A 13,835-nucleotide genomic window follows, 5' to 3' on the forward strand; every position below is an offset into this window, starting at 1 on the left:
ATTAGCCAGGCAGTGGTTGTGGACACTTTTAATCCCAGCATTTGGGAGGCAGAGGCAGGCAGATTTCTGAGTTCGAGGCCAGCCTTTGTAATCCACAGCTAAGGAATGGAAACTATAATGATCTGTAAGTTTAAAAAGCAGAGCACAGAACAATGTAACATGATCCCAATTAAGACAGTTTAGTAAGAACACAAGCTTTCTGCAGCTACTGGGTTTCTACAATGGATGTTTCTTAAAATGTATTTTCAAGCCAAAGCCGTGAGAACATACATGAAGAAAAATAGCAACACAACATTGTTTTTTTTAAATCTATTATAGGTCAGGTATGGTAGCTGTAATTCTAGAACTTTGTGCAGAAGGATTGGGAATTCAAGGTCATCTTCAGCTAATTCCAGGCCTGCCCAGCTACAATAGCCAAATGTACAAACAACAAACAAACAAGACCAGGCTGGAGAGATGGCTCAGCAGTTAAGAGCACTGACTCCTCTTCCTGAGGTCCTGAGTTCAGTTCCCACCAACCACATGGTGGCTTGCAACCACCTGTAATGAGATCTGATACCTTCTTCTGGTGTGTCTGAAGAGAGCAATGGTGTTCTCACATACATAAAATAAGTAAAATCTTTAAAAAAAAAAGAAAGAAAGAAAGAAAGAAAGAAAGAAAGAAAGAAAGAAAGAAAGAAAGAAAGAAAGAAAGAAAAAAAAAAAGCAAACAAGACCAAAGTTGTAAGGTTTAAAGATAGTCCAGTAAAAGGTCCCTGCTGCCAAGACTGAGGATCAGAGTTCAATTCCTGGAACCCACAGAGAGGAACAAGAGAACTGACTCCGCATGTTGTCCTGTGCCCTACACACAAAATAATACTCAGGTTTATAGAGAATCAAGAGCCTGTGTCCCCAGAACTGACTTTAATTTTGCTCTTACTATACCACTGAGCCCCTGGGCATGCATCTTGCCAATGGACTCCATAATTGCCTAGGCCCACCCCCACCTCACTGGTGTTCTAGTCTCCTGAGAGTCCCCAACAGTCCCCACATACCCTTCAGGTCTTCCCACAGCAGATGCCCCAAACTGTCTGGAGGTCCGTTTGGTGTCACACGGTACAAAGTGAAAGCCGCTGGTGGCCATGTCTGATGGAGATCTGTGGATTGAAACCAGGGAGGGCTTTTAGTTCTTTGTTCTGTGAGAAAGGGCTGCACAAACATGAGAGTACAGCACACATCTGTCAATCATTTCATATGGCTCACCTGTACTTCAGTTTGAAAAGCAAGTAACACAATTCTATTTTGTGTTAAACATTTCTGAAATAAAACCACTGGGAAACTTACCAATTTTCCTTATATTTTAATATACAGGAAATATATTAAAATCATCCACAACAATATTTCTCAACCTTCAAAATGCTGAGACTGTGTAATGCAGTTCCTCATGTGTGGTGACCTCCCCAACCATAAAATCATTTAGTTGCTACTTTGTAACTATAATTTTGCTACTGCTATGATTCGTAATGTAAATATCTGAAATGCAGGATATCTGATATGCAAACCACTCAAAGGGGTCATGACCTACAGGTTAAAAACTGCTGACCCACAGCCTTCATCTTTTGTATCCTTTTTCTTTAAATTTTTTCCTTTGTTTTTTTTTCCCTTGAGGAAGAGGGCAGGGACAGGGAGGGTCTGGCTACATAGTCCTGGCTGACCTGGAACTCACTACGTAGATCAGAGTGGCCTCAAATTTCCAGGTCCTCCTGACTCTGTATACCAAATGCTGGGACCACGAGTGTGTCACTGCTTGGCCCAGATCACTATAGGTATAATCTTCCAGATTTGTTTGTTGTCTTGTTTTGTTGTTGTTGTTGTTAGGGTCTGTCTCTCTAGCTTGGTGGCCAGGCTGGCTCCAGACTCACAGTAATCTTCTTGCTTCAGCCTCCCAAGGGTTGAGATTACAGGCATGAGCTACTAAGCATGGCTCAGAACTTTTTTCCCCAAGTAAAGCTGTACATATTTTATTAAAACATTATTAAAATACTTATTATATTTATAAGATGGAGCTCTGAGGCAACAGCTTCCTATCTTAGCATGCTGAATTTGCTGCAGTTTTTAACGCGTATGAGTGTTTTGCCTGTATGTATACCCCGTCTGAGAGCCTGGTGACCTAGGAAGCCAGAAGTGGATGTCATATCCCTTGAGTCTGGTGTTACAGATGGTTAGAGATGCTGTGTGGGTGTTATGGATCCAACTCAGGTCCCTCTGAAAGGGCAGCCAGTGCTCTTACCCAGTAAACTATCTCTCCACCCCCACTGTTTGTTTGTTTGTTTGTTTGTAAAGACAAAAGTTTTGTCTATAGCCAGACTGACGTTGAACACAAACCTTGCTTGCCCTCAGCCTTGTGAGTGCCAGCGTTGCGGGTGTAAATGCTCCCATGCCAGGCCCTGAATACCAGGCTCTTCAAAAAAAAAATTTCCTTCCCACCGGCTTCTTGTTTCCTAAGTGTAGGTGAGCAGCCAGACCTGGGTCTGGTTACAGACACTTAAATTACATCCTTCTCACCCTTTATGCTTTTATACACACTAAAGTTCCAGAGAGTATATGTTTTAAATTTTACATTAATATCACAACAGATCTATCATACTACAACCTGCACTTTTAATCAACAGTATTTGCTCAGGATCAGTTGTTTCTCTTGTTTAGGATGTGAATTCTGTAACATATTTCAATTACAAACATCAGCAGTAAGGTATGCGTGTCTGCCCATCTCCCCTTCTGCATGGCTATTTCAGGGATCTGGTCATAGCATGCCACCAAGGGCCACATCACCTTTTTGGCAGGAGCCAAACTTCATTCTTAAGGCCAGCAGGCATAGCTCTACCTACAGCTCCTTGATGCCTCCCTTCCAGCTTCGCCTCTGTGGCTTCTTCTACTGCTCTGTAGAAAAGTCACTTGGCAGAGTAATCAGGATATATGGCCTCCTCAGAAGGATGTCAATGACGTGGGGGGCGGGGGGCTCAGGAGAATCAGGAAAGAAACTGGGCTCTGGTGCTGACAGTGCAAAATCCTGCCTCCCACCCATCATTCTCAGCATGGCACTTCATCAAACAAGCATCAAGAACCTATCTTCTCCCTTCTTTTTTTCAATGCTAGAAATGTTTCAAACGTACAAAGGAGAAAAAATAGCACAGCTCACATACATTATATCTGGAATGTGGTTTTGGGAACAGTGTGAGCTACATTTAACTCTCACCCCCAATTCTTCTGTTCCTCCAAAGACAATCAATAACTCATCCCCCAGCCCTCTGTGAGCTCGGAAACCAGATAAAAGGAAGACTGAAGTCCTCTCGATCCTAAAGCACTGGCAGGAATGTAGGAATTCATCCTCCAGAGATTTGCTTCCCTTTGCTTGGCTGGTCACTTCCTATTAAGATTATATTCTAGAAAATGTGACATTGGGGCTGGAGAGATGACTCAGCAGTTAACCTGTTGCTCTTAGAGAAGATCCAGGTTCGAACTCACAGCCACACATAGCTCCCAGGGGACACAACGCCCTCTTTTGACTCCTGTGAACACGAGGCTCACAGGGGGCACATACATGGTGCATACACGTATACACAGGCAAAACATTCATACACATAAATGAATACATCTTTTTTAAACCCTTGACACTAGCTTGCAGCTATTTTACTCCAATAGATACACAAATGTCTGAACACATTATGGTTTTATCACTGGGCCAGTGATAAACAAATAAAGCAGCTTGTGTTTAATAACTCTTATCTCAACATTTGTCTTTAAGTTTCCCAAGTGCTTTGGCAGGCATTTTTATTATCACCCGGATGATCTCCCTGTTGATCAGTGAGCCAGCCGCATAGGTGGATGCTATAGTTATTATTTGTAGACAATGCTGCACCATGCTGCGACCCTAACAGAGAGCAAGTTCCATGCATTCCGCCTGGTTCTGGACACACTTTTATTGCACATATCCATTGCCACCTGCAGGTCACACATTTACCATTACCTCAACTTTCTTATGGTAAGTGAAGACAAATAGAAGCAAGTCCTCTGCTTTGTTAACAGGTATTTAAGGATCTTTTTATTATATTGTCATTCTCGTTTATGGGATTTTTGACAGCCATAATGATAAAGTTACACAAAAAGTCTTGCTGGACTTGTTTTCATTCAGATTTCATTAGATTATTACTGAAATCTGAAAAATGCTCTTCGTACTATTACATTTTTATATCTATGTTCCAGTCTGCTCCGCCCTCTCCAAAATTCATTGTGGTTAAAGACCTAGTCCAATTAGGAAATGGTAGACCCTTGGGAGGTTGATCCCGTGGGAGAGTCTGATCACTGCAGGGTGGTCAGCTAGTTCAACTACAACCTTTGAGCTTCCCTGAACAATGCTACAAAAGGAACAAGTCTGGTATGCCCTTCTTCTAGCCCTGTTCAGGATGTGACTATGTTCCTACACAAGCTACCACCATGAAACATTATCTGCTGCCCCCCACCCCCCTGTATGGATTAGCTGCCTTGAATGTTTTGTTGAAATAATGTAGCTGACTATATTCAAGGCATTGCTTATTTCCTTCAGTATAGGTTAGCAGTATACAAACGTATATATCCTGTGCTGATAATCCATGTATTTAAAAGAACAACACTAAACTTTATGTTGCTCCATAATTTTGAAATCTGTACAATCACAAGTAGCACACATTTAAACTTTACCTGAATGCTTTTTTTTATCTTAAATACCACTATAATAAAGTTAGAAAGTATGTTTTCAAATAGTGAAAAAAAAAAAGAACTCATTTGATCGACAGTGACTAAAGGCCACACATTACCTTTCAACTACCGGTATATAAGGAAAATATGCCTTCATATTGTATTGTTTTAGAGACTTTGATTTAAAAAAAAAAATTTCTAGACAGGGTTTCTCTGTATAGCCCTGGCTGTCCTGGAACTCACTCTGTAGACCAGGCTAGCCTTGAGTTCAGAAATCTGCCTGCCTCTGGCTCCCAAGTGCTGGGATTAAATGCATGCTCCACCACTGCCCGGCTTTAAAAAAAAAAAAATTAAATAGACTTTTAAGATATAATTCCAAAACTATCACCACAATCTAACTTACAACATCTATCACACAAAGGTACCCACCCATTCACCATCATGCTCCATGACCCTCATTACCTCTAATTCTAAGCAAACAGTCTTTTTGCATCTGTAGATAACTGGCTTTTTCCATTTCTCATGTTTCCAAGAATCATTCATGCTGTATGGAACAGGGAACAATACTCTTACTATATCGAATTCTATGGAATATGCCATTGGAGAGATATGCCAAATTTGGTTATCATTTCATTTGTTCAAAACATGTGGGGCATTTTACTTTTTGTATATCATGTAGACTGCTGTTATTAATGCTCACATATAAGTTTTATGTGATTGTAATAGACTAGGTCACATGATAATTCCACGTTTGACACTGAAGAATTGCCACCAATTGTTCTCCAAAGTGGGTATATGATTTCAAAATCTAACCAATAAAATATGACAGCCCAATAGACGAGTTCTTCGTCTCATGGCCAGTGATCTAGAGAAAGAGGTGCTGACAGGGAGAACGAGAGAGAAAGAGGCACACACCTGTAATCCTAGTGCTTGGGAGACAGACACAGGAAGATCAGAAGTTAGGACAGTCACTGCTACATAGTGAATTCATGGTAGCCTGGACTACATGAGAAATCTCAAACAATATCAAAGAGGGCTCAGTGTGTAAAGGCACTTGCCACCAGGCCTGATAACCTGAATTGGATCCCCAGAACCTACCCAGTGAAAGGAGAAAACTGACTTCCAAAGGTTGTCCTCAGACCCCCACACATGGCTACAGCAGGAGTGATGGACATGCACGCAAATAAATAAAATGTTTTTTAATCAAAACGAGGAGCTGGAGAGACAACTCAGCTGTTAAAAGCACTTGTTGCTTTTCCAGGAACCCAAGTAACATTCTTGGAATCCAGAGGGCGACTCACAGTTGCCCGTAACTCTGGCTCCAGGGAGTCTGACATCCTCTACTGGTCCTTGCTAGCACCTGTGCATGTTGGAAATATGTTCTCATGTACTATGTAAAGATTATCCTTGTATTACTCAAATTCCGATTTGTATATGGGGAGAAAGTTGAGTACAGGATAGTCTTTGATATTGTTACTTTTAGGAAGCATCATCTGTCTCAGTGTTTTGTAAACATTCTTCTCTATCACCTTCTGATTGGTCAATAAAGAACTGATCGGCTCATTAGCTGCGCAGAAAAAATAGGAAGGCTGGACTTTTAATCCCAGCCAGGCGTCCCAGGGAGAAAGAAGTAGAAGGACCAGGAGGAGAAGAGGTGGAGAGACCACATGGAGAGACAAGGAGGATTCACCATGAGGTAGTGATGAGAGAGCAGACATGAGGGCACACATGGACCAGAGTGAGGCAGGACCAGACCGGCAGGTCACGGGGCATTTGTCTGATATTAACAGCTTTAGAGGGTTAGACTAGCTCAAAAACTGCCCAGCCTCGGCTTGCAGCCTGTTAATAAATTCAATAGGTCTTTATATCAATTATTTGGAAGATAGAATGGGAACATAGTTTTTATGCATAAATTACAGTCTACAGCTATGCTTACACCGCAGACACAGAGAATATATACAAATGAAAATAAATCTTTTCCTTTAAATCAGAAGCAAAGATGCATGGTGGAGGAGGGCGGAAGGAAAGAGAACACAAACAGCCGGAACTCGACATGTCAATCAACAGCGCTTTACCTTCAGCCTCCACCACAGCTCGCCTGCCAATCACCATGGCTACCAGGGTCGGAAGAATACCATTGCAACTTTTCCCCTCCTTCTCACCCCATTCCTTACAAGGAAATAAAACTGACAAAGCCATGGGGTGATAAGAGGATACTTGTTATATCCTGAAATAAGAAAATACTAGGTATGAGGACAGTAGAGTGGTCCAAGATATCTAGGCTTACTCCCAAAACTCATTTAAAAAAACTAAATTCCTCACTCTCGTGTCTACGACGTGGTGGGCAGGGTTTCCATTCTTTGTTCCCGTCCCCAATTTTCCAAATTTTCAGATATACTCATACATCCTTTTCATAATCAAGGAATACTTAGGTTCAAATCACTAAATAACATTCAGTTATTAGCTTAAGGGGAGAAACTCTGACCATCCCATGCAGAGCACACACACTCAAACTGGAGCTAACATCAGGCAAGAACGCCTATGGAGTGCCCTGCAGCTCTTCCCCGGTGAGGAAGCCACAGTGTTTCTCTACCTAATGTTTTTCCCACATCAGTATGGGCCGTTTGGAAAATTTTCAATTTTCCACTGATGTGGCAAAGTTCTTAAACCTTTGTGGTCTTTTTCTAATTCGGCCTTTATTTCCTCCACTATAACATGCTTCGTTACTATTTTAAGAATTAAACTAAAATAGTTCGTTTTTGGACATCTGAACTGTTTTCAGACTTAGGAATGTACCTTCAACCTGGTTTTTTACTGTTGTCTGCCTTTGCTGAAAATGAGCTATGCTTTACTCCTGTTTGCTTGTGCTGGGGGCTGGGCTGCGCTGGGGGCTGGGCTGCGCTGGGGGCTGGGCTGCGCTGGGGGCTGGGCTGCGCTGGGCACTCTCCCACTGAGCTACATCCCGCACTTCTTTTCACTTTTATTCCAGGACAGGTTTCACTAAATTGCCCAGGCAGGGCCTTGAGTCCTCAGTCTTCTTCTAGCCTCAGCCTCCCAAGCAGTGGGGATCACAGACTTTCCCAGGGGGTCCACCTCAATGGGAGACCTGCTCTTTACTGAAGGAACTAGCCCTGGAGGGACAATAAATAATGTCCCTCCTGACATTCGATCTTATTTTCCTGTTTGGAGACCAGAAAACCTCATATACTGAGACTATGTAAAGGTCAGCACGGTTTGAATCTGAGGCTAGACCAGGGCCTATAGAAAGATGCTGTCTGAAAACATACAAAAAAAGCAAAACCCAAATGATAAATGCCGCATAAGGAAACTATGACTTTGCATCCATAGAGATGGCCCAGCAGGGCAGAATGCTTGCCACACAAGCCTGATAACCTGAATTTGATCCCTGGAGCCCACAGAAAGGTGGAAGGAGAGTGAGTACCCATTCCCAAAAGTTGTTCTCTGACCACACACATACACACACACACACACACACAACACACACACTGTGGCATGTGTGCATCTGCACTCACACACATCCCACACACATACATGACAGTAATAAACTAATTTTTAGGAGAGATGTGGCTTAGCAACATAGTAGTGAAGTGAATTGATGAATGTGGCCATGCTGACTGACACCACTCTATATTCACAGAGACAGATGGAGCATCCAGGAGGAGCAAAGGGTGAAGAGTCCTAATTAACGTTCTCTTCCAGGGACAGCGAACATCATGAAGAAAGCCTGTGTCTCAGCAGTTATTCCTGGGCTTTGCAAGTGGGAACCTTCATTTAGCATTCCGCTGACTGGGTAAAGGAACCAGGGAACAACTGAAGGGGGATACCAACCTCCCCTGAGCAGACCGGCCACCCTGGTCTACCCACAACCTAGACACACTCATTGTGTTAAGACCAACTTTGGGAAAGTGAATCGAAAGTCAACAGCCAGGGAGGGAAGGCACTCAAGGCTGGTTCTCGAGGACATAAAGTTTTTAACTTCAGAGCACGAGGCACAGGCAGAAAGCTGAGGAAACGGAAGCACAGAAAAAGCCTGTTCACTGAGAAGATTCCCATCACCCTGCTGGAGCATCCCACTCTCAAATGACTCAGAAAGAATACATAACACAGAGTCTCATATAGCCCAGAACTAGCTTTAAGCTTGCAATCTTCCTGCCTCAATCTCCCAAAGGCTGACATGATGACAGATATGTCCCACCACACCCAGCTTACAGAGTGTACTGGCTAGTTTTGTGTGTCAACTTGACACAGGCTGGAGTTATCACAGAAGGGAGCTTCAGTTGGGGAAGTGCCTCCATGAGGTCCAGCTGTGGGGCATTTTCTCAATTAGTGATCAAGGGGGTAGGGCCCCTAGTGGGTGGTGCCATCCCTGGGCTGGAGGTCTTGGGCTCTATAAGAGAGAAGGCTGAGCAAGCCAGGCGGAGCAAGCCAGTAAGAAACATCTCTCCATGGCCTCTGCATCAGCTCCTGCTTCCTGACCTGCTTGAGTTCCAGTCCTGACTTCCTTTGGTGATGAACAGCCATGTGGAAGTAAGCTGAATAAACCCTTTCCTCCCCAACTTGCTTCTTGGTCATGATGTTTGTGCAGGAAGAGAAACTCTGACTAAGACATAGAGTAAATTAAAAAAAAAATATTGAAACTAGATTAAGCATATTCATTAGCTCTTTATTTAATTACTACATGTTCTCTCTGTATGGAATTACTACAAAATAAGGCTTTTTTCAGGCTAGCTCACTGACAAAGTTTGAGTAGCTTTGGCATTCAAGGTTCTTGTGGGCCAACCAATATACTGAGAGAACTCCCTACCCCAGGATCAAGACCCGGTCCACTCACAAGCCCCACAGGTACCAACAACTACCACAGCCACCCCATCCATGCCTCCATAATCCCCCACAGTCCCACAGCCTGGCTAGAAGCAGGTGGGAAGGCAGGATGGCAGTTCCCACCCAGGCAGGGGCTCCTTTCACCCACTTCCCTGGAAGGAGAGAAAGGAGCTAGATACAGCCGCAGAGTTTCAGGTCACTTGCCAGTGACTCGCCCTCACCACTGCCCAAGCCAACACCCTTCCAAAAGAGAGTACTGGCAATTGAAAAGTCAACTTAGCAATGCCAGTTCCACGTCACGTTTGTTTTTTGTTCCTGGTGGGAATGGGAGATTTACAGCAAAGCCAAACCATTTGAGAAGAGTAAAAGTTCATTTCCACTTAGCACATAAACCAGTTCAGACCTGAAAAGACACTATGCCCCCAAGGAGTGCTGTTTGCCTTGCCTGAAGACGCTACAAACTCCCAAGAGCAGAAATCTAGACCTTTCCAACTTCTGTCCTTAGGCAGAGCAAATCAAATTTCCTGTCTTATTCCAAACTACTACAAGAGAGCGGCAGGTCTGCCAGAGATGTGCGGCAGCCCCTGCTTTATCTTCCCGGGCCCCACTGCTCATCTCTTAACTGAAAGGTGAATAGGAAAAATATCCTCCTCACTCCCAGCAGTAAAGTCACTTCATCTCTTTCTCACCAGTATACCCCAGAGACAGAGGTGTGGTGTAGAGGGAAACAGGGCAAAACTGGATTGCTCCCCTAGGTGTGTCAGCAGTTTTGATGGTAGGCCTCAGCAAGAGCAGGAAAGAACAATTCCCAGCTCAGTCTTATGAGATGCACTCCATTTGTAAAATCGCCTTTTAAACGGAGACACCACATAAGTAAACGTAAGGGATTGTAAATGGTGGTGATGTTACTAGGCCACTTAAGGTGAGGAGAACCAAGAGCTTCCCATTACACAGACCAGGGCATCCCTGCTACTCAGCAGTTCTGCCTAACGTTTCCAGCATCCTGAGGCAGCTAAAAGCAGAGTTTGGCCAATTACAATACCTCGCCCAGCATGGAAGCAAATATTTGCAGGGTGCACCACAAATGCAGGTCTTCAGTGTGACGATAACTGGAAAGAAGCTGTGCCTAAAGGGAAGAAAAGAAGAGGAAGGAAAAGAAAAGAAAGGAAAGGAAAGGGGAGGGAAGGAAAGGAAAGGAAAGGAAAAGAAACGGAAGAGAAGAGAAGAGAAGAGAAGAGAAGAGAAGAGAAGAGAAGAGAAGAGAAGAGAAGAGAAGAGAAGAGACCCTAAGCTATTAAGGAGGTGACCAGCAGGTTAAGTGCTTTGTGTTACGTCCTGGTTTGTGGACAACTGAGAGGCTCAAATTCTGCCTTACTCTCAGTCTAAAAAGATAATGACCACAGTCCCAACCACAGGTGAAATTCAAGTCTTAGTCCCATGTTCTTCTCTTTCTAAAGAGCAGCCACCTGTAATGTAATTTCAAATAACGTATCCTACAGTACACTAATCTACATAATCACTAAAGAAACCCATTCATGCCACCTGAATGGTCACTAAGGACTGTCCACACCTGTGGACTGAATAAACAACAAAAGAAGAGGAAACCACGCGTGAAATTTGTACAGATGCACATGCTAGGCACGAAGTCTACATGAGAGCAGTGCTTGCCACCTCTCACCAAGGCCACACGGCAGTTAGGTTGATGTCTGAGTGTTAATCTGGAGAGGCGTCTCCAACACCCACAGGCCTGGCCTGGCCAACGTGTTCATGCCTTCAGTGAAGAGGCAGCAAACACACGTGGGTACAGTCAGAGGGTGGGCCATTCCTAGGATGGGCACAGCAGTCAAGGTTCATACAAACTTTAATTGAGCAAACTGTAGAAACTTAAACTGTTAACCTGTAAACTAAGACCTGTCCAGCTGCAGGGTGAACAGACCCAGCTCCGCCAAAGCTGCAGGGTTTAAGGTACATGAGGAAGCTGGAAGCACAAAGGGGACTTACTCGGGGAGTGTGGTGTTAACAGATCCCATGGGATCCCTGTTCTCTGTCACAGTTCCCACCAAGAAGCAGTATTGCCACCTAGAAACTGTGGCAGGTCAAGCAAGACCTGCTAGAAGGTGTCTGCTGAAGCCACTCCGCCTCATCCCTGCACGCAGGAGCTGCCATGCTGCTAATAAGGTTGACAGCTATCTGGACCGGAAGGGCAAGCAATGTTAGTTTCTTCCCAAGGCTGTTTCTTTTCTCGGATGAACCTCTTGCATGTGTTTCCCTGGCCCACCATGAAGCTCAGTCTGTCCGTACACGGCCTTCGCCTCTCTAAAAGGAGGTGAGAATGGAAGCCAGCAGGAGGAAAACACGTGCAAATGATGGAAGATCTGGGCTTGGGGCCAAAGGAATAGCCTTCTTTTTTATGATGTATGATAGCCAGCAATACACTGAAACTTATACCAGAGGGAGAAACTGAGGGAAGACTCCCCACAATCAACCTCCAGCTAAGAGACACAATGCAATAATCACCCAAGGAGCACAGGTTAGCCCACTTACCACCTGTGTCATTACAATCAGCACTCTGAATGGCCCTGGGCAATGGACTTGACTCTGTCATTATAATCAGCACTCTGAATGGCCCTGGGTAATGGGTTTGACCTGAGTCACTTTCCTCATTTGTGACAGGACAGTTGCTATGTGTTTAAGGAAAGAAGAGTGGTAGAGGAGGAGAGAGGGGAAGTAGTGGAGGAGGGGCATTAGGCCTGGCCCAGAAGACATTTGAAGAAGGGTTCTAGGTCTCCCCAAAGACAGGCAAACGACAGCACAGAATGTACATAATAAGCAATCTTCCTCCCTTCCCCTGTGGACCAATCGAAGCAGAAACCAGTTCTTTCTAATCTAAACTCTAGACTTACCATGCATGCTCACTGAACTAATGGAAACATTTCTAACATCCCACTCCAGCTAAGAACTCAAAGGCTCTGTGACCAGAAATCTGGGCAGCACAAGTTTCAAGCATTTATGTGCCCTGTATAAGGCTGCTCATAAAAGTAGCCTGTAATTTATATAGCTGAAAAGCTCACCACAGCTCTAATGAAATAAGTCGGTAATTAGCTTTTAACTGCCTCCTTTAGCTGCTTAAAATATCTGTTCCAGGAGGCCAAATACAGTGTTTTCTTCAGCATCATCTCCCCAGAGCTTGAAAAAAAGCTTTGCAACAAATGTAAACATTTGTGAATGAATGAAGTGAATGAATGTTCTTTGCTAGTTTAAAGGCAGAGTGTCCTAAATTTAGCCACCCTTCCTAATTAAATTCAAGTTGCTGCATTTAGGTATGACAAAATGTTTAAAAATAAAAACAGCAGATGTTTGATCTCTAGGTGGCAGGGATTTTTTCTTTTTTAAAAAATCCTTCATTTATTTTTAGTCTGCAGGAAATCAACCAAATACTGGCATTCAGAAAGCTCCTATATTATGTCAGCCTAAGTCAGGCATATTACACATACAAAGATGACTGCTACCAGTTGGTGGATAGAAGTATTTTGACTACCAACCTCTGAATATATCACTTCTAAAAACCTCATTATTGCAGTTTTAGGATACAAGGAGGATAGCAATGGCCAACTGATATGAATCCGTTCACAAAGGCCAGCAGAGAACATGTGGGGTCACAAGAGAAATCCAAAGTCAACCTCTCTGCTAACAGGATGCTCAGGGTGCATTCACCAATCCAGCAAAGAAACAGTTGCACTCTCTGGTGAATTCCAGAGGGGGGAAAGTGGGGCACGATGACTCAGGACAGATGTTCTGAGTTCAGGATCTGCGTCACACAGACACACAAGGCAGCAGTGATTCCAGTGCACAACTTAAAAAGGACATAAATCAGAGCTCACTTTTCCGGGGGCTCACAGTCACTCTGATCTGCTGAGGAGACTAGCTGAAGCCAATACCACCCAGTAGGAGGTGAAGGTCTCCGATAAAGGGCGCACGCGCATGCTATCTCTTAATGAACATCACTTTATTCATCTTTAAAGTCCTAATTACCATAGCAAGATAAAATGCTAGGAAGGAGGCAGCAGAGGCAGCAAGTGAGCCTCTTCCTGCTGCTATTGTTCTGCTGTGGGAGTCTCGGGGAGCCCCGGGGCACACCTTGCAGCAGCGGTCAGCCAGCCATGGTCAGCCGCCACGGCAGGCACCGGGGAAGACCACAGCCTCTGCAGCGCAGGCAGTCGCACAGACACAGACATGCGGCTTTCTGCAATTACAGCACTCGCTCTCAGGAAAATTAAAAA

General features: G+C 44.1%; 1 protein-coding gene across 3 annotated transcripts in view; it reads right to left on the reverse strand.

Moving 5' to 3' along the window:
- Window positions 1–13,835, reverse strand: part of Ttc39b (tetratricopeptide repeat domain 39B) — a 97,979-nt gene that overhangs the window by 48,978 nt on the left and 35,166 nt on the right. For all 3 annotated transcript variants that reach the window (XM_031377761.1, XM_031377762.1, XM_031377763.1), the window contains one exon: window positions 1,035–1,136. In XM_031377761.1, the coding sequence (XP_031233621.1) occupies window positions 1,035–1,136 (102 nt within the window). The remainder of the gene's footprint in view (window positions 1–1,034; window positions 1,137–13,835) is intronic.

This window comes from Mastomys coucha, unplaced genomic scaffold, assembly GCF_008632895.1.
Source record: "Mastomys coucha isolate ucsf_1 unplaced genomic scaffold, UCSF_Mcou_1 pScaffold18, whole genome shotgun sequence".
Taxonomy (NCBI): domain Eukaryota; kingdom Metazoa; phylum Chordata; class Mammalia; order Rodentia; family Muridae; genus Mastomys; species Mastomys coucha.